Below are 26,988 nucleotides of genomic sequence, written 5' to 3'. Positions count from 1 at the left end.
AATAACCACTGTGGCTGTGGGGAAGCCACTCTGTTACTTGTAAGGAAATCCTTTTTAAACTTTAGTACTTAAAACTGAAACTGTACAGTCTTTGTGTGTTTTTGAAAATTAAAATACATTATAAATGTTTTATAAAACTGAAAGTAGTCATTGTTTTAATTTTAATGTTTCAGATATGTTAGTGTGTCTAGTTTCCATGGACATCCAGATGTTTGGATCTGAAGCACTAACTGCAGTAAAACTTGTTGAGCATCAAAGCTCTAACCACCAGGTTTTGTCAGAAATCAGGCCACAGTCAGTAGAACATGTTCAAACACAGAACCATGTAGCCACGGTCCCAGGTTAGTATTTTAGATAAAAATTGCTTTTTTATATGGTTTACTTCAGTATTTCAAGAACATGTGATTTTTATTAATATTATTATTTCTTTCCCCACGTAAGTCATAACACCTGTATGCCTTATTATCTTGGTGATTTGCTATCTGTTTAAAAAAAATTATCACTTGCTGACCAACCATCCAGCGATATAACTCTCTATACAGCCTAGCTTTCAGATGACAATTACAGTCCTTCATTAGATTCTTTAAAACCATTATAATTTAATCTTCCAGATCTTCCAGAGCTTGTATTCTGTTGGCACAGCTTTTGAAGACATATCATGATGAGGCGTCCAAGTAGAACTTTAGCAGCAGAATGAATAATGTCACATTTAAATAAATAGATCTCCCTCACTGTAGACATAGCTATGTTTTAGGAAGTTAGACTGCAAAGCACAATTCTTAATACTTTTTCTAAACTTTTATTATTAATTTAAAATACATTTCATGATTAGCAATGTACAAAGAGTTTTTGTGGGAAAATAATATGAGACAAAAAATAGTTTGTCCTAGGCTAAAATGCTAAAATGCCACTGGGGCTTATGTGTAGAATTTTATCCTAGAAAAATTGATAAAATGGACTTAATTATACCTTAAAATTTCTAACTTTTTGAAGTCTTAAGTTACCATATAATACAGCATTTTTCAGAAGGTATTCTCTGCAACTTTTCACATTTCATGAAATTTCTCTAGGGGTTCTGTAAAGGAAAATTGTAATGGACCAGCACACAAGCAGCGTATTTATGCTGTTTGCTACTACCCCTGTTAGTGTTCAGTTGATGTGGAGACTCCACAAAGACTGATCAAAAATAAGCATGTGATTGAAAATAGTATCTTATTCATCTAAAAATCAATCATTGAATGTACCCACTAATATGTGATACAAAAGTAGTTAGTTAATTGTTGGATTTTCTCTGTAAAATAACTTATGTTGTCATCTTTTTTCTTTTCAATTATAAATGTTTTGGGAACTATCCCCTGTTATAAGAGAAGTATTAATAATCAATCCCTGATTATGAAACACATAGCCAGAAACTTCAAGTTATAAATCCCACATGAAAGAAAAATGCAAATATGATTTTAGCTATCTTCATTTGAGGTTTACATTCATATCTTTTATATTAACATATTTTCTAAAAGAGTTAACTTTTTTCAGGAGAATTACAAAAGTATTTACCAACAAATTTTATTAAAAATCTAATTAATTTAGAAATAATATTTTCAAAATTTTAAAGCAAAAAAAGTAATGATTTGAAATAATGTCCCTAAATATTCGGTTTATAAGTAGAGTATAACAGAAAAATTTTTGTTAAAAATTGTTTCAAGTGATATTTGTGTTTGATGTTCTCATTTATGAAATGCTTGGTTATTATTCAGATCAATCATACCTGTCTCATTAAGTTGTTATTAATATTAAATTAAGAATAACATTTATCTTAAAACAATATTTTATCTTTCTTTAAAAATGAAGCAGTACATGATGTCCCTAGAACTTGAAGTCTCAGTTCCTTAGCAAGGAGGCTGGCAGATCTGAGGCTGGCAGATCTCCTAAGTTTGGGAGTACTGAGCTATAGTAAGGCTAATTCTGATTGAGTTATCTAGAAGTCCCTCACCAGTGTGGTGAGGCTCTATATAGAAGACAGGAAAACCAGGTTGCTTAAGGAGGGACAAACTCACCCAGGTCAGAAAAATGGAGTGGGGTAAAGCTTCTGTGTTCATCAGTATTGGAATTGGGTCTGTGAGTGACCATTGCACTTACAACCTAGGTGAGATAGAGAGACTCAATCTTAAAAAAAATTTTTAATAGTTAATGGATAAAGACAGTTAACCTTTTGTTAATTGATAACTACTGACAGTAGGCATTTTAAAAAATTATTTAAAATTTTTTTACCTGAAGGGATAAAATTTTACTTCAGATTAAGGGTTCTAAATTAGTCGAAGGCTAATAAGCAAAAGCAAATGAACTCATCTGTGTTTGATTAAGCCTTTAGAACATCAACTACTAGGGGAAGTTGTCTCTTTTCAGTAAGAACTGATGGGAAAACTAGAAAGCAATCTGTCAGAATAGGGTTTACCAGAATTAAAACTCTATACCATTAAAACTATAGCCCAGTAATCTCTAAAGGGGTATGTGACCTAAATGTAAAGGTTAGATCATTAAAAAACAGTGACAGGAGAATGGAAGTTCTTACTTTTCACAAGTATAGCTAGAGGAAGAAATCAGAACTAAACAAGTAATAGAAGCAATCATATCATGAAGTTGTAAAGGTTTTACATAAATAATCATTGTATCTATAATCAGAAGGAAAATGTCATCTGGGGAAAAATCTCTCGTACTGTTCTGATATTTGAGACAAATAAGAGAATTGACACAAATTTGTAAGATTAATAGTCATTTTGGTAATAGAATATGAATAAAATCATTTTCAAAAGAAAAGGTACACAATCAACAATGAAGGAATATTCCAATTCACTATTTATAAGAAAAAATGAAAACTAATTTAGCTTGCTATTCATATCCTTTTATCCAGATAATAATAATAATAGTTAACATTTATATGATATTTCAAAATTTGCAAAGTGCTTTACAAATGTTGTCTCATGCTCACAAAAATATTGGGAGATAGGTGTTATTATCATTCCCATTTGACAAATGAGGAAACTGAGGCATAGAAAGATTTAAGTGCCCTTCCAAAGGCCACACAGCTACTGAGTGACTGAGGCTGGACTTGAACTCAGATCTTCCTGATTCCAGGTCTGTTCATTCTAACTACTTCTCTATCTAGTTGACACCTATGAAACTATGGGGCATATACCAATAAGGTCAACAGCCAAAAGAAAGGTTATTATGTCTGTGACAAAATATTTAAAGTGCAATCTTTGTGATATCTGTGAGGACCTATCAATTGGGGAATCTATGAATAATGACTTAGTACATGAATGTAATGAAATATTATTGTGTTGTGAAATGATGTCTGTGGAGAACAAACAAAACATGGGATGATTTATGTGAATGAATGTAACGAAACTAGAACCAAAAGAAATATAAACAAAATATCTGCAAGAATATAAACACCACCACTGCAAATTACTACAGAGCTCAGATCAATTGCAGTGACCAGTCTTAATCCCAGAGAGGTTAGGTGAAAACATATGTCCCTCCTCTCAGATAAAGTAGAGGAATATATATGTGGAATATAAATTTTGTCAAATTTACTTTGTTGTTTTGATTTTGCCTTTTTTTATGAGAGGATTTGAGGAGATTTAGCTATTAAATGATTCTGATATGAAAGACGTAAAAATTATTAATGTGAAAAACAGATAAATAAAAGAAATATTAAAATAGATCGAGCACCAAAAAATGTGGAACCAGTGGTATAGTGAATGTATTCCTTTATTTAATTCTTCAAACTATAAATTATATGGGATCCTTTTATGTTGGTTATATCATAAACACATTTAATATTATTTTTGATCCTTGTGGTAAATTTGATGCTTCATCGTAGGCATCTTATTTTCTAGATCTCTAGTTCCAGTATTAGTGGCTTTAAAAATTTTTTTTGTCATATTTGCAGTTATTTTACCAACTTTGTTTTAGTGTGAATGTCAAACTGTAGGTAGATAAACATAGCTTGTTAATTCCTGATCTAGTGTATCAGTGTGATAGACTGAACCATATTGACTATAAGTATTTTTCATAGTTTCTAATATCAGAATGAAATCCATGGCAGCATACTGGCTAGCTTTTAGTCTGAGTAGCTGTTTATTTGTATGCCCATATGCAACTACTTTTTGAAGAGTAAATATTGAAATAATGATTTTTTTCCTACAGAAGCAGAGAATAACAAAGAAAAGGTTCCCACTGACTGGATCCTTCAAATGCTATTTAAAATGCCTAGTGGTTTAGTTGGACAATTTTACCCCACCATATATTGGAAAGGGAATAAGCATTTATTAAGCACTTATGTGCCAGATACTATGCTAAGTGCCTTACAGATATTATCTTATTTGATATCACAACAACCCTGCAAGTTGGTGCTGTTATTATCCCCATCTTACAGTTTGGAAAACTCAAGTGGTATGCCAAAGGAAACAGCTAATAAGTGTCCAAGTTTGGATTTAAACTCAGCCTTTTTGACTCCATACCCAGTGCTCTATCCACTGTACCACCTAGCTACCTTGAGTAGACAGATTTTCTTTAATTGGATTTAGTTGAGACTCACAACATTTTCTGTTGACTTTTTAATTTTCATCTTCATTTTGTTGTTGAGATATTAAGACTTGTGTTTAAATAACACCTTTCTTCTAAAGATCCTGCTTTGTACTGATAGAATATAAAAAGAGTGTCAACTCTTAGACTTGGGAGTAAGAAGACCAGGGTCCTAGCCCTAGATCTCCATTTACTAGTCATGTGACTGGGCAAGTCACATAAGCTTTCTGGTTTTTTTTTTTTATGAAATGGGTATATATGTTATGTATGCCTTAAAAGGTTGTGAAGATCAGATCAAATGTGAATGTGCATTGTATGCTATAAAGTAATAACTAAATGTGATTTCTTATTATTGCCTTATTAATTTGCAAAATAACTTCTTAAATTGTGTTATATTAACCGTGTTGCAGAATGAGAAATTTAATATGAAGAGATTGAGACTTGCTACAGATGTGTTGCATATCGCTGATGGAAATAAAAATAAAACTATGGGGACTTGAAAAACTTAATTTTCAAAAAAGTTAATAGTTCATTGCTTACTTTTTTGGAGCACTTCTTTCTTCTAGTTTCGATTTGTCCTAAAAGGTTTTTTTTTTGTTTATTGATAGTTTCAATTTGCTTTCTATAGAGGTTATGGTCCATATTCTCTTACGGTTTCTAATTCTGTTTTCCCCTTTTAACTATGAGAATTTTTAATCTGTTCTATTCGGTTTTTAATGTACTAGCATCTTAATTACTCCACAAAAGTCCTACTCCTGATTTTTCGTTATCTAGAGGCAACAGTGGTTAATGCAAGCACTGACTGCCAAACTGGAAAAATCGGTAGGAGATGTATTGATTTTTATCTGAGAAACAGACTATCTAACTGTCTAGAGATTCATCACTACATGATTGGCAAACATGATTTTTTAAAAACATTTTGTTTTCCACAGTGATTCATTATATAGTCTACACAATAAATTATAGAGGGGATACTGTCTGCAGTGCTGAAAGGAATTGCCCATATGAATAGAATCATAGATCCTTCCTGAAATTTGTCAATTATGATTACTTAAATTTCTGATATTGGCAATACATATAGAAGTCAGGTTTGGGCATGTGAAATAGGTAACCCAGTTTTGAGGAAGATTTCAGTATAGGTTTTGGGCATAGGAAATAATTTTTTCCTATAATAATGGCATTATTTCAGAAGTCTGAGAGAAAAATTGGAATTCTAGTCAAGAGAGTGATTCTACTTGAAGTCTACTTGTGGGTCAGAATAATTGCTTATGAGCCTTTCCTTGAATTCTGAAATTTGGAGATCATCTACAAATACCTTTTAGGAAGCTTGATTAAAATTCCTTTGGCAGTGTGTGTGTGTGTGTGTGTGTGTGTGTGTGTGTGTGTGTGCGTGTGTGTTTGTAAAATCTTTACAAACTAACAAAATAGTTAGAGATTCCATTGCAGAATGGTAAGGTGATTTCTTTATACTTTTAAAGATGACAGCATTTGATATGCAGCTTTTAAATATAAGGGCTGGTAAATATTTGGGTCAGATTTCTTTTTTATTTAGAAACCTTCTTTGTTCTACATAAATATGGGGCTGTTGGAAAATGTAAAAACAAAATTTTGTAATAAATTACAATATGATCTTATATTCCATTTTGAAAATTTTAGGCTTAATTTAATTCTATGGGGTTTAATTCTATGGTGTAAGAAGTAAATGGTTATTTATTGAATTAGGTTTCAAAAGAAACTTAGGAAGGTGTTTCCGAGCTTTTTATTTTTAATGAAAGCTAAAAGATTCTGATTGGTTTGTTTCAGCTAGTGCATTTTTTTTGTGAACTATGACATATAGTGATTTTATTTAGGTAGGAAATCTTAATTATATAGCTAATGTATTGTTTCTTTTTCTGTAGCTTCCAGAGCAGTTGTAGCACAGCATGTTGCTCCACCACCAGGAATAGTGGAAATAGATAGTGAGAAGTTTGCATGTCAGTGGTAAGTGGTGTGGCTCTCTTAAAGCATTTTCCTTAGAAAGACAAAAGCAAGAAGAAATATGATAATCTGCCATCCAGATTATTTCATCCTAAATTCTTTATTAGAGAGTGAAATTTGGGGGAAAAAAGGTTATGTAATGTCATGTCACTGTTATGTTGAAGTTAATTTGATGGAATATTTTTCAATCTTCACTATTAGGATCTTTGACTAGAATTTTTTCCTGCAAAAATGTAATTGAACCATTTTGTTCCTTTTGAGATTTAGTTTTCTAGTAAAATATTTTGTTTGATCTGTAGACAAATAGAATTTACCAAACTAGAGAGTTAGTTTTCCTGGGTAGACAGGAGACTTTCCTTTGGGCAGAGTCCATATTGTGGCTCTGCTGCTCACTAGCTGTATAGGAGGATTTGAGGCTTAGCCTTTAAATTCACTTAGCATTTCTGGGCCTCAGTTTCCTCGTGTATAAATATAAACTGAGACAGTTAGACTCAGTGGCATCTAAGATCCCTTCCAATTTTAAATCTATGATTGTGTGAATCTTGTTTTTTGGAAAAAAAATAAAACCAGGTTTTGCAAAATTGTATTTCTTAAAAGAGTATTGGCATTTGTTGCTCATTAAATTTCTACCTTATTCTTTTTTATGAATAATATGGGGGAAGAAGCTAACAAAACTATACATTTACAGTGTATTGTGAAGTTCCTAATACTATTACTTACTTTGTGTCAAGGACTTCAAAACACAATGGTGGACAGCTCACATAAAACTCTGCTTAATATCTTACTGAAAAGAATGAGTAGAAGCAAAGACATGCCATACCAGCTAGACTTAATACATATTTTAATTGAGATAACTGATCCATGACACAAAATTTCAACTTTTTAAAATAATGTTAAGACATATGAAAACATACTACTCTGACTCTCAATAGGGTTGATTTTAAGGCTTGCTTAATTTATCAGTTTTTAATTTTATATTGCACGAGTCCTAGGCCACTTCTTTTAATGTGGGTTTAAGCATGGTTTTCATCAGATAAGTGATTGATTAAAAACCTCTACTGTTAATGTATGTCATTAGAGTCAGATGTGCTGATATCTAACAGTACAACATAACTTAGGAGGGAAGGAGTTGTTTTTGCCCTATTTAGATACAACGTTTTCCTTCTAGATCTAAATGTATGATACTATGTTGAACTACTAGCTTTTGGAGATAATTTATGTAAATGTATTGGACTACAGTTATATAAAACTTGTTCTCTGTGATCCAGTATCTTCCTGAATTCATTTTTTGTGTTGTCTTTCTTTTTGCTTTATTTTTCTTGATTTTCCCTGACACCATCTTATTTCTCTTTCTCTCATGGTTATCTCTAGCTTTTACGCTTACCACAGTAATTTCTTCTCCAAAGATGGAAGGCATACTTCATCATTAGAAAGTTTTTTGTCCTTTTCCATGTATTCTCCTTCACACAACCTACTGGCTCTGGTTAGGGTTTGTGCCCAGCCTCCCATCTCTACCAGAAATTATCCATTTTTCTCCTTCCATTCTAGAGCGTACTTAGTTTTGCTGTCTTGGTTTTTTTTAGGGAAGGCTAGATGAGAAAAGAAAAAAAAAATAATTCCTTCTTGACCTGCCAAAAATGTTCTGTTGATATGCCTTGTTTTGGATCAGTTATACCTAGCAATAATAGTAATTGATATTTACTTAGCACTTCTGAGATTTACAAATGTTTTATTAATATGACTATTTTGTCTCACAACAGATTTGTAAGGGAGGTACAAGCATTAAAATTTCCATTTTGCAGATGAGAAATAGGAGACTTATTAAATGATTTGCCCATGGTTACACTGCTAGTAAGGTAGAATTTGAAACCAAATGTTTCTGACCCTGAATCCAGCACTCTAACCACCATAGCACTTTAAGCTTTTCCATTTCAAGGAAGGGAGACCCAATAAGAACGATATCTTCCTTACCCTATCTATTCTAGGACTAAAATTTTGTCATAGAATGAGGTAATTTATGTACTTTACAAACTCTGAAATGTTATATAGTTAGCTATTATGATAATAATTTGGGTGCTATTTCTATCCTTTGAAATTTGCCTTATATCAATTCAGCAAATATTTATTAAGTTCCTACTCTGTGTGCGAGATGCTGTCTTTAAAGTAACAAACTAGGCCCTCTGCTAGACATCCCCTGTGGATCTACCTCCCTCCTCTTCCCTGTGTCTCTCAACTTCTGCTACCTCCCTCCTCTTCCCTGTATCTCTCAACTTCTGCTGGACTGTATTACTGTCCATACCACTGGTATCAAATTAAAAAAGAAATGGGGCCTGCATGTACAAGGAACCCTGCAGAGTACATATTGACTTAATTTTAAAATGTAATATTATCTTTGATTGTATTTTTTAATATTTTGTTAAATATTTCCCATTTACATTTTAATCTGGTTCAGTCTGCAGTCAGGAGTTTTATACCTCATCTAGTCCACAAGCCAGGTAGGCACTTCTAGTCTACACAGACTTCAGACCACCGAGCAATTGAGTGCATTGAAGGTACCAGAAACTTTACAAATCAGGTAGATTTCACTCAGTCTTTAGTGTACTTTAGCTATTGAAGCTTGTCTTATAGTCCATGGTATGAACATTGATCACTTTGAGACCCAGGGCACCTGAATATTTCTCCAGATGACCTTGCATATTTATTTATTAGACCTAAAGGAAGTATAGACCCAGGGCAGCTAGGTGGCACAGTGGATAGCATTCCAAGCGAGGAAGATTCATTTTCCCAAGTTCAGATTTGGCCTCAGACACTTAACTAGCTGTTTGATCCTGGGCAAGTCACTTAACCTTGTTTGCCTCAGTTTCCTCATCTTTAAAATAAAGCTGGAGAAGAAAATAGCAAACCACTCCAGTATGTGTCCTAGCTAAGAAAACCCTAACGTGGTGTCACGAAGAGTTGGACACAACTAAACAGCCACAAAGATAGCATATCTCATAAGGTTTGCAACAAATGGTTCACTATTCATTTCTCTTCCATGTTAAGGCCAGTAAATTCTGATTGTAGGTATTGACTAGTGGTTCTCATATCACAGCATAACATTTAGAAAAGGTAGATGATGGGAAAGTTGACTTTCTGAGCCAATTACGTTGTACATAAATGATCCCTGAAGAAAAACAGCTAGACCATCTTCCAGAAGTGCTTGTTCAGGAGATAGACTTTCTACTTTAAAGGGACTATTCTAAGTTACCTTGATTTTGTTTGTAATCTGTTATATGGTTATATGGTTTGCCTGGCTAAGCCCCTTTCCATTTGCACCTGGGAATCAACCCAAACTTCACCTTTATTAATGGTTACATTCTCACTTTTACCTGGTGACACAAATTTCTTACTCTTCTTAAGTCACAGAGATGGAAAGCAGGTGCTGTGTTTCTCTGAAAAAAAGTTCCATAACTTTCTGTTTACCTGTATATCAACCTCACAAAAAAGACATGTTCACAAAAGGGGAAATGGTGCATAATTTGAATGTGCAGCTTGAGTCTTTTAACCTCTTTGGCTGAAATAACAGTATGCTCAAGAACCTTTTTCATTAGACCAACTCATCACAAGGTCTAAATTGATCAAAGTGTACATTACCTTACCACTTCAATTTTGTCATCTACCCACTTCCAAATTCTAAATTCTCAAAGGGGTTACTTAAATTCCCTTTCTTCTTGCTGTAAGTCATTAATATGAGCCTTCTATATAATTCTTTAAGTGGTTATTTAGTCAGTAATGATGACCATCATGACTGCAGCGATACTATATTTGCATAGCACTATAGTGATTCATAATCTTCAGGTCATTTTTAATGTATTATCTCATTAGTTTAGCACAATTCATATAGGGTTGGCAGGACCTTGTTCCCCTCTTCCCTTTCCCGCCTCCTATGCTATAGATCCTGTGCTTCACCTATATTGAAGGATAGCAGGCAATATCAAAGCTCTTTCCTCCCTTTGACTTAAGTTCTGTGGGTTTATCTTTTTCAAAGACTTTTTCTAGCTATCTGGAAAATTGAATTTTTCCCATTAAAACCCTTCTGTATCATCCTGTTTCTAGCCAATATTTCTATCCCAGTGCAACTCTTGCAACACACTCAACTACAGATTTCTAGATACTTCTGTTTGATTATGTTTAGGGCAAGCTTTGTTTCCTTTTACATAGTTTCATAAAGCATGTCTTGGGTCTAGACTTCCATAGAGAATTTCATTTAGATCTGGCTATTCTCAACATAAGTTCACCTTGTAATATTGTAGCTTTATAATCCTCTAATATAATGACAGGAAAAAAACCTTTTGTAACAAGGTTTTTGCCAAAGATATATTTTTCTCCTTTTCACTTGTGACACCTATATTAGGTCCCCTTTAACATCTTACTTCCATGTCTAGTCCTGAATCAAGACTGGAAGAATTGACTAAGTCTTATAAAGATGATAATAGCAGGGAATGGGGATGCAGGAGGTTGCCTCTATTGGACTACAAAGAGAGAAGCCAATCAACTTCTTAAGACTCCAAAAAACACAGGTGAAATGGTTAATTGGTTATCCACCCATAAAAGTGCAAATTTGAGAAAACTATCTTAATGGTCAAGTGTAGTTTTCCAGATGTTTCCACCTTTGACCACCTGCTGTTTTCTCATCTTAACAAATTTATTCCTTCATTCCCATAATCATATTATCCTAGTTTTCCATTATGCTTTGTAAAAGTTCTTCCACCAGAAAGGTATGTAACTACAGCTAACATTTCTATCTAAAGGCAAAATCTTCTATTAATCTTTTCGATATATTCCATTACTAAAGGCTCCCCATCCTTCCCAGCAACAAAAAGAGTATGGGGGCAGGGAAATATGGCACAGATGTAGAGAAGAGAAAAAAAGGCGTAAGTGATATTCAACTGTAAGAAAATATTGCCTACGTCAATTTGTGATTGTTGATTTTTCAAGTGTTTAGCATGTTCATAGTGGTGATATCATACCATTAAAATATGCATTAAGCATACTATAGATAACCCATGAAAGTCTTTAAAAAAAAAACAGCAAAGGAAAAGATTTAGGGAAATTGTCCTAACCATGCACTACCACACAAGATTCTTTGACTAGAAAGACATGGACATAATAGAATCTCTTTGGCATAGCATGCATCCTCCCTTTTATTCAGCACCTGTTGTATGAGCAGTGCAAAAGAATGATTATGACTATGGCACTATAGCTTTTATTCACTTCACTCCCCAAATTCAAATAATAAATGTCAGTTAGGCTCTAATCTGCATACGGTTGGTCCTATGTCCTTTGTTATATGTACAATCAATGATAGTCCATCTTTCTTCCCCAGAGGCTTTTATTTTGTAAACTGTCTCCATTTAGAAGTAAGGTCCCTCCACTAAAATTCAAAGGATATCCAGCTGTTTATTGTGAAATGTTGTTGTGAATACCTTGTCAAAAATCACATTCCTGCAGTTGTCAGGAACCAGAGTTGAGACAGGAGAGCTCCTTTTTCTTCAGTGCAGTGAATTTGCAAGCAGAAAGGAGAGTTTTGAACCTTTGGGGGTAAAATACATACTCTTTCCTCCTACTAAAGACATTTGAGGTATTTTGTTTTAGTATACAGTTTAGAAGCTTGAGTGAATTAACTAAATAATGTTAGGGTGTGATTGATATCTTTGAAATTGAAAGAAGTAAGGAGAATTTTAACTTGCTAAAGAATAAAGCTGTGAAGAGATTAAGCTTAGCTCAGTTCTCCTTTCTTTTTTCCAACCTGCAGTGGCATAATGCAAATTCAGGAATAGAGAGTGATTATTATATGGACACAGGGACAATTAGTTGTATGAAATTCATTGTAACAGGATCAACAAAGTACCCTAAATATGGGCCTTTTCTGCCATGTGAAAATAGATTTTCAATATAAAGTGGCCCTTTGTTTTTGATACAATGGGATTTTATTTGTATTATAAAATTAAACAAGCAAGTCACCATATCTCCTTGTTCCTTAATTTTCCCATCTATAAAATGAGTATTTTGACTAAGTAGCCCCAAAGATCCCTTAGAACTCTAAATGCTAGGAAAACAAATGGTTAGTCTATTTCTGTATATTAGCATGGTTCAGAGCCACTCTATGCTCTGACAAGTAAGAATGCTTACTTATTTGAAATTTGGTACACAATTATTTGTACTGTTTTGACATTATTATTGAATTGTTTCAGTATTTTAAAATACAATCCTGAATTCAGCGTTAATTGTTCTTGTTTACTTTTAGGTTGAATGCACATTTTGAAGTGAACTCAGATTGTTCAGTCTCTCGAGCAGAAATGTACTCTGAATACCTTTCAACCTGTAGTAAATTAGCCCGTGGTGGAATCCTGACGTCAACTGGATTTTATAAATGTCTTCGGTAGGATCTATGGTCTATACTTCAATAAATTGTCAAGATTCGTCATGCTTTCGAATTACTGTAACTGTTCTTGGGGAGAGGGGAAGGAATCCCAAATTTTTGTTCAGTTTAAAGATCATCAGGATCTGGAATCTTATATTGCTTTATTGAGGACAGATAGAATTGAAACTTTATGGATAAGGTTTTAATTGTAATATTTGATTGAATAAGACTTTTAAAAGTAAGGAATTGAGTCTAATTTAGTTTCTCTTATAATAGTAATCTTTTTTTAAGATTTTAGTCTTCTAGAAATGTGATACTTTAAAAATCATATCATAGCAAGAATTTCACAAAATCCAACCAAAATTTCTTAATAAATTGCTATCAGTCGAAAATTAGAAACTATTTTTCAGTACTTTCCCTTTCTGGTTTGTTTTTCTTTTTTCCTTTTAAAAAAATAACTGTAGTAATGGCAAATATAATGAACGTCCAATATTTACAATAAAACAACATATTGTTCTACTTGGAGCATTGTTAAAAAAATCTGTGGAGAATTAGTGGTGGTTCTAAAAGCTAATAAATCTACTTGTGTTTGACAGAACGGTCTTTCCGAATCATACAGTGAAGAGAGTGGAGGATCCAAATAACAATGGGCAGGCACATATACATGTAGTAGGGGTAAAACGGAGGGCAATACCACTTCCCATTCAGATGTACTATCAGCAACAACCAACGTCTACACCTGTGGTTCGTGTTGAGTCTGTTCCAGATGTGTCTCCGACTCCTTCACCAGCAGGTTTTAATTTATTATTACATTTTCAATTGAAGTTAATTAAATTATAAATCTAAAGCAAGAAGCAGCAAATTGATTACAAAATAAGTTTTGCTGTGACTTTTACAAAGTTGTAGAATGCTTCTTTAGCTTACAGTTTTGTGATATTAATGACGCTGTATGTCAAGACGGTTTCACTTGAAACTTGTCACAAATTGTTTACCATGTTAAATAATAGCTACATCTTTTTTTCAGTTGGATGGAAGGATGAATTCTTGCTTAATGTTTGAGTCATTTGATTCCTTAATTTGATTTGCTTTTCCTCTATTTTTAGGAATCCCACATGGACCACAAACTATAGGAAACCATTTTCAGCGGACTCCTGTTAACAGCCAGTCTTCAAATTTGACTGCAACGCAAATGTCTTTTCCAATCCAGGGTGTTCATACTGTGGCACAGACTGTTTCTAGAATTCCACCAAATCCTTCAGTTCATACCCAGCAGCAACAAAATGCTACAGTGACTGTCATACAAAATAAAGCTCCAATTTCTTGTGAAGTAGTAAAGGCTGCAGTAATTCAGAATACTATTCCTCAAACAGCAGTTCCTGGTAGTATTGCTGTTGGAGGTGGAGCAGCGCAGGCCTCTATTGTTCAGAATCATAATACAGGACCACAACCAGTGACTGTTGTCAGTTCTCAAACATTGCTTCATCATCCTCCTGTCATTCAGCAGCAATCCCCACTACATGCAGTAGTACCAGGACAGATATCCTCAGGCACTCCTGTTACAGTAATTCAACAGGCTGTACCACAGAGCCATATATTTGGCAGAGTACAGAACATACCAGCATGCCCTTCAACAGTTTCACAAGGTCAACAGTTAATCACCACATCATCCCAACCTGTGCAAACTTCATCTCAACAGTCATCTTCTAGCAACCAGCAACAAGACACTGTCATCATTACACCCCAGCAATATGTAACAACTTCAGCATCCAATATTGTCTCTGCTACTTCAGTCCAAAGTTTCCAAGTAGCAGCTGGCCAGATGGTTACAATAGCTGGAGTCCCAAGTCCACAAACCTCTAGGGTAGGATTTCAGAACATTGCACCAAAACCCCTCCCCTCTCAGCAAGTTACATCAACAGTGGTACAGCAGCCCATCCAGCAGCCACAACAACAAACCCAACAAAGTGTAGTGATTGTGAGCCAGACAGCTCAGCAAGGTCAAACATATGCACCAGCCATTCACCAGATCGTTCTTGCTAATCCAACTACAATCCCAGCTAGTCAAACAGTCCAGTTACCCGGACAGCCAAACTTAACTCCATCTTCCTCACCGTCACCTGGACCAGTTACAAATAGCCAAGTCCCGACTGCTATGTCATCTCCACCTTCTACTCCCCAATCCCAGGGACCTCCTCCAACTGTTAGTCAGATGCTGTCTGTGAAAAGGCAGCAGCAACAGCAGCATTCACCAGCATCTCAGCCACAGCAGGTACAAGTACAAGTTCAGCAGCCACAACAGGTACAAATGCAAGTTCAGCCACAGCAAACTAACGCAGGAGTTGGTCAGCCTGCCTCTGGTGAATCTAGTCTGATAAAACAGTTACTGCTTCCAAAGAGAGGTCCTTCCACTCCAGGTGGTAAACTTATACTCCCAGCTCCACAGATTCCGCCTCCTAATAATGCAAGAGCCCCTAGCCCTCAGGTGGTTTATCAGGTGACCAATAACCAAACACCAGGTTTTGGAGTACAAGGACAGTCTCAAGGTCAGCAGCTATTGGTTGGGCAGCAAAATGTTCAGCTGGTTCAAAGTACAATCCCACCACCAGCTGGAGTACAGACAGTACCTATCTCTAACTTACAAATATTACCAGGCCCATTGATCTCAAATAGTCCAGCAACTATTTTCCAAGGGACTTCTGGCAACCAGGTTACCATAACAGTTGTGCCAAATACTAGTTTTGCTACTGCAACTGTGAGTCAGGGAAATGCAACTCAGATCATTGCTCCAGCAGGGATTACCATGAGTGGAACACAGACAGGAGTTGGACTGCAGGTGCAAACACTTCCAGCTACTCAAGCACCTCCAGCTGGACAATCACCATGTGCTACTGCTGCTGCTCCCCCATTTAAAGGTGATAAAATAATTTGCCAAAAGGAGGAGGAAGCAAAAGAAGCAACAGGTTTACACGTTCATGAACGTAAAATTGAAGTCATGGAAAACCCATCCTGCCGAAAAGGAGTTGCAAACACCAGCAATGGGGATACAAACGAAAATGAAATAGAAGTGGGAAGTCTTTTAAATGGGAGAAAGTATAGTGACTCAAGTCTACCTCCTTCAAACTCAGGGAAAAGTCAAAATGAGACCACCCAGTGCTCACAAATCAGTAATGGGCCATCATTAGATTTGGGTGAGAATGGAGCTTCTGTAAAGCAGAACTTGGAACAAATGGATACACAAGAATTTAAAAGTGATATGAAGAAACCCCTAGTTAATGGAATCTGTGATTTTGATAAAGGAGATGGTTCTCATTTAAGCAAAAACATTCCAAATCACAAAACTTCCAATCATGTGGGAAATGGTGAAATATCTCCAGTGGAACAAGGGAATTTAGATGCCACTCAGCAAGATACTGCCAAAGGTGATCAAATAGAAAGAATTTCTAATGGACCTGTATTAACTTTGGGTGGGACACCATCTGTAAGCAGTATACAGGAGGCCACAAATGTGATAACACAGCAACTTAGTGGTACCAACACTGATTTACCTAATGGACCTTTATCTTCAAGTTTGAGTTCAGATGTGCCTCAGCAACGCCCAAGTGTGGTTGTTTCACCACACACTTCAGCCTCTGTTATACAGGGACATCCAGTCATAGCAGTACCCCACTCAGGATCTAGAGCATCCCAATCTCCCTTGTCATCTGAAGTTCGGTCTACTAATGGCACAGCAGAATGCAAAACTGTAAAGAGACCAGCAGAGGATATTGATAGGGAAACAGTCCCAGGAATTCCAAATAAAGTAGGAGTTAGAATTGTTACAATCAGTGACCCCAATAATGCTGGCTGTAGTGCAACAATGGTTGCAGTACCAGCAGGAGCGGATCCAAGCACTGTAGCTAAAGTAGCAATAGAAAGTGCTGTTCACCAAAAGCAGCAGCATCCACCAACATATGTACAGAATATAGCCACGCAGGTACGTTCACTCTCCTGTTTCTTTTATCATTATAATTGTGATTGTATTTTATCAGTTTTGTAAAAATTGTTTGGCAGTACAGTCATTAGTTAATCTGGTTTTTTTTTCTCCTATCTAGCCTTGAAAACTTGTAAAGTTACAATGTTTTAGTGCAAATATATCTCAAAACTGCTGTGCTTTTTTTTCTTCCAGTTCTTATTGCTGTCATAGGTAGAGGTGGTTTTAAAGTTAATTGCACATAATTTAAAAAACCTGTTTAATTTTTTCCCCTAATGCTAACCAAACTAACTCATGTATCTTTGCTTTTGGAACAGTGATTGTCTAGCTAGAGGTGCTTTAAAATCTTCATTTTTCTCATGTGGTTTTCTTTTTTTTCTTATTTTGCAAATGCCACCAAAATTTTTTTTCTGTATTTAATTTCTTCATTTTGAAATATATTTATGTAAGAAACTTGTTTGCCAAGATCTTTGTATAATGAATCCCATAGAGGTTATATTCTTTTGTATTTTTTAAAAAATAGTCCCAAATTCCTTCTTGATATCCTCATATACTAAATAAATTATCTATAGCTATACTTACTATCTTGAATTTAGATGTTAACTGCCCTCTAAACAATATCATCACAGTAATTTTGTTATTTTAATGCTCTTCTCTGATTCTCAGGTTTCTGTTATGCATGCCATAATGTTCCATAAAAGTTGTGAAGAATTTAACAAGAGAAAACATTCTCTGATTAAATTATATCTATCTGGAAATTCTGAGATGACATTCAGGTTATGAAAGTTAAGGTAGTTGAAGTACTTTATCTGTTGCAATGTATGCTCAGGCCCTGATCCTGAAATGCTTAGGTTTAACCCCACCTTATCATTATCTCATGGTGCTACTCCTTTCCTGCTGGGGCCAAACCTGACTGACCTATTCCAGTTTGACTTTCTGATTGCCATTAGTAATTGCAAAAATGGCAATAATCACTGTCAACAATGGGCAGGTATAGAAAGAACAGCAAGAGATAAAGCAATTATTTAAGAAGCTCCATTCCTTTAGCAAGTTGTTTTACATAAGTACATGAACTTGGATAACATTACTTGTAACTATATGATTCTAATTAATATGTTTTATGCAGTACATATGTATATACAGACATATATTTTATATGCATATATATTTTTCTAATTTTTTTAAAGCACTAAAATATTCTAGTTATTTTTAAACAGGTGCTAAAAATTAGTTAAAAAGCTGATTGGTGAATGCTAACTTTTCCTGTCAAACTAGATTTTCTTTCAAGTTGAGTCTTTACAACTCATTAAAAAATTGAAAAAGCTTTAGTCACTATATTTACCATTCTGTTATTTAAGCATTTTCTACTTTATTAGCATGGTTCTCTCTCTTCTGTTCTGTTCTCCTAGAATTGTCAGTGATCTCAAGAGCATAGTAGGAATCTAAATAATTTGTGATAATTAACAAACTAAACAATTTTAAGAAGACTCCTCATATAAGAAAATTTATTGAACCTTAATTTTTCTATATTTATCTTCCTATCTGAATATATTCAGTTTTAATAGCTCAACATCATAAGCATTATTAATACATTCCTAAATTACCTATGAGTAGTTATGAAAAAATTCCCTTTAGAAAATTTGGATTTATACTTCTCTTATTATAAAGTTTAGAACTTCCAAAATAGCTTTGGTGTGTCAGTGCATTTGTGTGTGTGTGTGTGTGTGTGTGTGTGTGTGTGTGTGAGAGAGAGAGAAAGAGAGAGAGACAGACAGACAGACAGAGAGAGAGACAGAGAGAGAGAGAGGAGAAGAAACAGTACTCATTAATGATTGAACTGTAAACTTGTGGGATCTAGTTAGAGAACAATTTGAATGGTGCCATTTGAAAAGTTACTCATTACATTCTTAAAGCTTTACTTACGTAAAGTTTTTCTCTAGTATGAAATCTCAGAATGAGAATTACATATTCTCGGAGTTGGAAAGGACCTCAGCGGCTATCCAATTCTGATATATGTTATCAGTCACCAAATGTATCCATGAAGTTATCATTCAGCCTTTGCTTAGATACGTTGGATTGAGAGGTAACGTACAACTACCTGACCCAGTACTGTTTATCATTAGAAAAACACAATTACCTTCCAGTTTTTCCTTATTACATCAAGCCAAATTTCCATTTAAAACTCTCATTGTTCCCAATTCCACCCTCTGTGGTCAAACCAACCAAATCTAACTTCTTTACCATACCTGAAAATAGCTGTTATGTCCCTTTGTAAATTTTCTCTTCTGTATCCTAAATATTGCCCATTCCTTCAACTAATGCACATATATGATCTAGAGGTCATTTGCTATCCTAATTGTCCTCTTCTAGGCATTTTTAAACTTATCTATGTTCTTGCTAAAGTGCAGTACCAAGAATTAAAGTTCATTTAAAACAATAGATATTTAAGGCATTGGTACCTTTTAAACTTTTGCCTATTATGCTTAATACACACACATACACACACATTATATTCAAGTTTTATTCTTGGATATCATTTGAAAATCTATTCTAAAACTATATTTTGTTTGCTTGTAGCAATTTTTAAAATGGTTGGAATTAAAATAATATGCCAGCTATATCCTCATGGAGAAATACCTTGATTAAAACATAGAAAACAGAAAATACCAAATAGAACAACATAGAAAGTAAAAATAAAAGATATTAAAACTCACTTCAGCTAATATTTTTTCATTGTGAAAAGATAAATGGTCCCTAAACAAGTAACCTGTATAGTTAAATCTGAACATTCTAAAAACAACTGTAATAATTTGCTTGTCATATCTTCTCAGTATCCTCAAAAGTTAGCATTAAATTATTGTGAAAATGAAATTATTTTATCCTTGAAAACAAACTCAATTTATTTCTATTTTTCATCCTTGTCAGGTTTGGAATTAAATGCTATTTCACGATAAACTTGGGGAGGGTACTAGACATAGACCGTCATGTTCAGAGCATTACTATGTTTCCTTTCCTGTATTGGTTTTATTTCAAGGTTTCCCAAGAGAAGTTCAGTTTTTAAGGGGTTGCTTTGAATTATATAGAGACTTTAATGGCTATACAGGGTGCTTGTGTAGAGAAAGGTCTTAAGTAATAAGGACTATTCAGAAAAGTCAAGAAACTTTGGCTAATTGGAGGAAAAGAAATGAAGACAAGTACCTAAAGATATAAAGAGTGTTACCTAATACCTCATTATTAAGCTACTGAAGAGAACCATATCAGTTTGTCCTCTTTGGTCTAAGCTTTATTGTATTTCTTTTTTAGCATGGCAGATGCCCATATGTGAGATAATTATATGTAAAATATTATTTTGACTATTTTTGTCTTTTTCCTTTTGCTTTTACTTCTCTCTTTGTCTTAATATATGCATTTCTTTTAGCTGTTTTTACTGTTTTTATAGACCCTATTCAAAACACCTTCCTGTAGGAAGTTAGGTAGATTATGGCTGTGTGCAATGCCATGGACATTGATATTGGCATGACCTATTTTTTTCCCCCATCAAAAGGCTGGTGCATAGCCAAGGATACAGTTTCACACACAGCCAGAAACAGATCAGTTCAGCTAGAGCTACAAAAATTTGGTTCTTTCCCTAAAAAACCACTGTTGCACTGGTATTTAGTCTAGTGCCTTACTTTAATTCATAGGAAATTTATTACTAAGCATTGATAATAACTTCCACCTATATTTTCATATCATTTAATAAGGGTGTGTGTGTGTGTGTGTGTGTGTGTGTGTGTGTGTGTGTGTGTGTGTGTGTGTGTGTAGTTCTATACTTAGTTCAAGAGGGAAAACTTTTATTCCAGAGAAAGTGGAGTATACATATCATAATTCATTTTTATAATCTTTTCCCCACAGTTTCATCTAAAATATTTGGTTCTTAAAAAGTGACTAAATTATAAAAAATATTTTGGGAACATAAATTATTGCATAAATGCCAGGTATTTATACTGTTTCCACTGGTTAGGGATCCATAATTATTAGATGTATTAGGGGATTCTCAGACATAGACATTGTGATAGTAAAATTATGACCCTTGAGAAATTTTGTTTTCTAAGGCTTATGCATTTTAATTGAGTTTTTCTCACTAGTAAATTTATTCTTTTCAAAACTCATATTAAAAGATTAACATTGAACATACATACTAAGTATGTTTAATAACTTACATGTAAGTTTATTTCAGTACACAAAATGAAATAAGTTTTTCAGTTGTTCCTACTACATCTTATATAGGATTCTTTATTTTCCATTCATTTTTACACTCTTACTCCTTTTTATTTGCAGTTAATATGTACCCGTTCTTCTGATTCTACTTTTTTACTTTCTTGCATTATTTCGTAGAGATTTTTCCAGATTTCATTATATACCTCATACCCATTGATCTTAATTGCATTATGGTATTTTACATTCATGTATCATAATTAAGCCATTCCTCTATCATTGTACATTTACAGTGTTTCCAGGTGCTTTTGCAGTTACTAAGGATATTGCCATGAAAATCTTTACACAGGCAGCTCATTTTTACTTTTTATAATGTTTTTGGGTATGTTCTTAATAGAGAGGTCAAAAGAGATTGGGTTAAAAGGTATAATTATTTTTTTAACTGTCACATTGCTTTCCAAAAATACCGTACCAGTTTACATTCCACTAATTATGGAAGAACATAACTATGCCAATGCTGAGTTTCAAGTCAATAAGCATCTGCTATATGCCAGGCACTGTGCTAAGAGTTGGGGAAAGGCAGAAGACAATCGCAATCCATAGGGAAGACGAGAAGCAAACAAATGGGCACAAACAAGCTGTAGATAGGATAAACAGGAAATAATAAACAGAAGGAAAGCATTAGAATTAACTGGGGTTAAAAAACCAACCTTGTAGAAGGTGGTATTCCATTTGGTACTTTTGAAGCAAGCTGGGGAGCCAGGAGGTAGAGATGAAAGGGAAGAGCATTCCTGGCATGGGGGACAGCCAAAGAAAATGTCTGGAGCCAAGAGATAGGGAGTATCTTGTTTATGGAATAGCAAAGAGGCCAGTGTCACTGGTTTAAAGAGTATGTGGGCTGGGAGGGGAGAAAGAGGAAGGGTGTAAGGTATAAGAAGAATGGATAGATGGCAGGGGAGGAAGAGTACAGCTAGGTTATGAAGAGCTTTGAATGCTGAATAAAGGATTTTATATTTGATTGTGGAGGTAATAAGGAGCCACTCGAGTTTTTGAATAGAGAAGTGACAAGGTAAGACCTGTACTTCAGGAATATCACTTGGGCAGCTTAATAGAAGATGGACTGAAGTGAGGAGAGAATTGTGGCCAGCAGGCTATTGTAATTGTCCACTGCCTGTACCTGGGTGGTGCCAGTATCAGAGGAGACAAGAAGGTATATTTGAGAGATGTTGCAGGTATGAAATCGTCACTGGCAACATTGGATAGGCAATGAGACATACTGAGGACATGATACCCAAGTTGCAAGCCAGGGTGACTTTGAGGATGGTCAGCAATAAAAGGGCAGTTTGGAAGCGAAGTGGGTTTACGGAGTTCAATTTTGGACATATTGTGTTTAAGATGTCTACTGGACATGTCTGAAAGGCAGTTGGAGATGCAAGACTGAAGGTCAGCAGAGTTGTTAGGGCTAGATTTAGGTAGATTGAAGAATTATTAGCATAGAGATTGCAATGGAATCCATGGGAGCTGATGAGATTATCAAGTATAGAGAGAGAAGAGACAGTGAACCAAAAGAAAGACCTGTTACCCATGGTTAGTGGACCCAACTTGGATGAGGATACCTTGCAAAGGAGACAGACAAAGGGAGGAGAACCAGAAGAAAGTCGTGTCCCAAAAACCTAGAGAAAAAAGAACATCAAGAAGAGGTCAATAAACAAGCGTCAGAAGCTGCAGAGAGGTTAAGAAGAATGAGAACTGAAAAGACGACATCAGCGTCACATCTGTATTACCAGCTTCTCCCTGCATCTTTTCTAACCCTTGTCACACAATGCCTGGACCACTGAAATATCTTTCTGCAATAACTGGGGTGAAGGTGTATTATCCTTCTTACATTTTCTCCAATTCTAGCATGACACTAGATTCATTGTCTTTAATACACACTTTTGTTATTTGATTCCTTTTCTCACTAACTTTCAGTGACTCCTTGTTGTGTTCATACTTGTTAACCTGCCATCGATTGTCCCAGCCTGACTTTTCTCTTTTTCTGTTTCTTAACATAAACTCCACTACAGGAAAGATGATTTCCTTGTCATCTCCACAGTGCATATTGCTTTTGTACCCTTGATTCTAATATTTATCCTACTTGTAATCCATCTGCCTGCCTAAATTGTATCTATGATTCAGGCTTTAGTTCAAATATCCACAAAGCTTGTTCTTTCCCCTTTCCAATAAAGGAATGACTTTCTTCTTTCCTTCCACTTGTTGGGTGTTTATCATTTTATATTGTTAACTTTTGAAATGCATGTCATTTTCCAAACTAGATTGTAAGCTCTTGTGGGGCAGGGGTACAGTACTTCTTGTCTTCTATTGTGAATTGCATGTCGTACATTCTTAGAAAATATCTTTTGGCTGAAGGAAAGTCTTTTTAACTACTAAGAGCTTTTTGTGTTCTCCCTGGAAAAAGGATTTTCGGGGCATCAAGAGCAATAGTTATTACAACTCCTTTTCTTTTAGTTCTTTTTCTTTATCCAGTTATGTATTTTTCTCCTGCATAGTAGAATATAATAATATAACTTCATTTGGTCAAATTTTATGATTGTAAAGGTTTCAGATTTCTATTTTGAGTGGTTTGTAATATTTACTATATATTTAGCAAAATTGCTTTATAAACACGATAATAAAAACGGTTGAGCTGAACATTTTAAATACAATCTATGTAATCACCAACTAAAAATATACCCCATTATTACTATATCATGCAAAAAACATTTTTCCTCTTGTACATGTACTAAAGCTCAATATGTAATTTCTTAGTGTTGGGGCATAAATTTGGATAAGAAGAATGTTCGAGTGGGAAGAAACAAAGAATTACATAGTTTGCCATTACAAGAGAATTTATAACAACTATAGATCTTTTAACTTTAATGGAGAAAAACTCACCTCATTAAAGAGGTGAATCTTAAAAGTTATTTTAATGAATTAATTAACATTTGTACATATATGTATACATTATATATAGTTACAAAATGCTATAATGATGATTAAATGTAATTTATTTATCTAAATTTTGCTTATATGCTTCTGTGTGAAATAAAGGAATATAAATATTTTTAAGATTTTTTTCAGATAATCACATGTACTTCTTAAATTAAAAATATTTAAAGAAAAGTGGCACTCAGTACATTAATAGATAAATCACAGTTTTTCACGTAGAGTTGTTAGAATGAACTATAAGATGTGAACATGTTTTCCTTTGTTATTTAAAAACCCATGCATTTGTAATTTTTCAACAGAGCACACCTGTGACACCAGTACCAACTGTTCAAGTACAGGGCCAGCATAACAGTTCTCAGCCATCTCCATTCAATACATCCAGTCAACATGGAGAACAAATGAAAAAACCTGGACAAAACTTCATGTGTCTGTGGCAGTCTTGTAAAAAGTAAATGGCTGTTTTATTTAATATACAAGTATATTTTAGAAGTGGTCTATTTTCAAATGAGCTTATGGTTAAATTCAGTTTTTTAATGACTGAACATTTTCTTTTAAGAAAAACTGTTTTTTAGCAAAAGAATTTCCATATTAGAAGTGATCATTCTATAAATCTAATGTAAACAAGTACATTTTAAATTAGGGGTAAAACTCTCTGATAGGTATAGATAAGTTGTGATTTAACATAATATTTGTATATGAAAGAAAATCTTAGTATATGATAATTATAAGTGTTTCAACACTTTAGAAGTCTCTTGAACATTTCTAGAACTTAGAAACCACGTATTATTGAGTTGTCATAGGAAGAATGGGCTTGACAGAAAATTTCAAAATGATATTGATGAATTAAAATGTCATCTTAATTCCTGAGGAGACCTTCATATCAGCTCATTCTTCAGAAACATAAATTTATAAAAAACTTTTAGAAATATTTTTCCTTATTTTTTTTGTTTGTTTTTTTGGGTTTGTTTTTTTTTTTTTTAGTTAGCAAGCATTTACAGTCCTTCCTTCTTATCGAGACCCACCCATTCTCCCCACTACCCTACCTTGGCTGAGAAAGAAAAAAGAAAAAAAAAATCCTTATAAATATTAGTAATAAAATAATATCTATTCCCTATTGGTCAGACCAAAAAGTATTTCTCATTCTGCAACTTGAGCATTCTTCATCATTGGTCCCCTAGAGTTGTGGTTGGTTATTGCATTCATCAGAGAGATCTTCAGTCTTTCAAAGTTGTTAGCACACACTGCCTAGCTAAATTTTAACAAAAATTATAAGCCAATCCATTATCACATTAGTTAAGTTTTAAGCGTTCTAGATCCAATTATAATTTGGGTTCTTTATCCAGCATCTACCATGAACTACTAAAGAAATGTCTAATATATTGTAAAGCTTTGGTAGAGAATTGTTCCAGGACTGTGATTGTCACAATGTGAATGAGGTATCATTGGTGTTTCTCCAGATGATGTGTGGGCTTATCTTTTATAGCATTAATGTTTCTAATAAGACAGTATTTTTTCTTTTGTTCATCATATGAATATACATAATGAATCAATCATTAACAAATTTATCTATAGTTTCATCCATGCCTTCAGAAACATAGTACTGTATTTTTTTAAACTGGAAAGCAGAAGTTGATGAGTGTATCTTATATCCCAGAATGAACAGTAGATTGAAAAGTTTTGAGAATAATTTCTCTAGGGTCCTATAATTTTTAAATACATTTAATGAACTTAAAATTTTAAGCTATATAAGTTTTTTGAGAATAATTTATCTGGGGTAGCATATGGTACTATAGTATCCTGAGTCTTCTTAGATCCCACAGTGGACATTGCATTGAAAATTTTTGAGAATAATTTCTCTAGGATACTATAGTTTTTAAATACAATTAATGAACCTTAAAAGTTTGAGCTATATAGTCCCTTCTCATTAATAGAATCACACTAAAGGATTATAAGTATACAGAAATGAATTATTTTGTGTCATAATTTAACAACTTGGGAAAAAAATTTCATAAGGACAGATTAAGTAGGGATATTCTCCTAGTTTCTTATTGCCTTCAGTGGATAGACTACAGATGTATAATTTTGCTTTTAAAGACTTGGGTTTTTTGTCATGTTTTTGTTGCATGTTTCTTACAGGATTAATATGAACAAGAGATTTTGCTGGGTGATTTAATTTCCTTTTTCAGTAACTACATCTTGTACCTCAGTCATGTCAAATTTTTCAATGTTTCTCTGCAATTTTAAATAAATAAAAAAAAATCTTATTTAGACCAGTTAGTTTATGAACTGCCCTTCAGAGATATTCCAAGGAAGATATTCCTTTTACTTAATGAAATTCCAGTTAAAGTTGAAAGTATATATGGAATCTTTTTAAAAGCAACTTCTCATGTTTCCAGAAACTAGGGACTAAATATGTTACCTCTTTCTTTTTTATTTTGAAATGCTTGGAACTGACAACCTTAAAGTAACCATTTGTGCTTTCATGTGGCTGAAAGTGACTTATCTTCCCTCTCTGTGCACATAAAGTGTCTAATGTATTGTTGTTCCTTCTTCATCTAGATAGATACATAGATGAGAAGTAACAGTGCTATTTAGCAGTCCATGTTGCTTCAAGTCATTATTCACATTGGCTTTAAATTTCTTATTCCTACTTACTTATTCCTGAGTTATCTTAACTAGGGAAGAGAATAAGCATTTATACAGTGCCTTCTATATATGCTAGGTTCTCTGCTAATTACTTCACAAATATTACCTAATTTACTCCTCAGTTGTGCTGTAAGCACAGTCAGTCATATGAGATAAGTGCTTTTATTATTTTCATTATATAGTTGAAGAAACCTAGACAAACAGAAGTTAAAGAACTTGC

At 34.1% G+C, this 26,988-nt stretch overlaps 1 protein-coding gene across 7 annotated transcripts in view; it reads left to right on the top strand.

The window, feature by feature from the left end:
• The window catches only part of ARID2 (AT-rich interaction domain 2), a 221,847-nt gene that overhangs the window by 173,231 nt on the left and 21,628 nt on the right, over positions 1 to 26,988 (top strand). For all 7 annotated transcript variants that reach the window (XM_072654253.1, XM_072654251.1, XM_072654255.1 and 4 more), the window contains 6 exons: positions 174 to 341; positions 6,486 to 6,567; positions 12,851 to 12,985; positions 13,564 to 13,760; positions 14,071 to 16,940; positions 24,422 to 24,570. In XM_072654253.1, the coding sequence (XP_072510354.1) occupies positions 174 to 341; positions 6,486 to 6,567; positions 12,851 to 12,985; positions 13,564 to 13,760; positions 14,071 to 16,940; positions 24,422 to 24,570 (3,601 nt within the window). The remainder of the gene's footprint in view (positions 1 to 173; positions 342 to 6,485; positions 6,568 to 12,850; positions 12,986 to 13,563; positions 13,761 to 14,070; positions 16,941 to 24,421; positions 24,571 to 26,988) is intronic.

This window comes from Notamacropus eugenii, chromosome 3 (genome assembly GCF_028372415.1).
Source record: "Notamacropus eugenii isolate mMacEug1 chromosome 3, mMacEug1.pri_v2, whole genome shotgun sequence".
Taxonomy (NCBI): domain Eukaryota; kingdom Metazoa; phylum Chordata; class Mammalia; order Diprotodontia; family Macropodidae; genus Notamacropus; species Notamacropus eugenii.
This window is presented reverse-complemented; position numbering and strand designations above follow the sequence as displayed.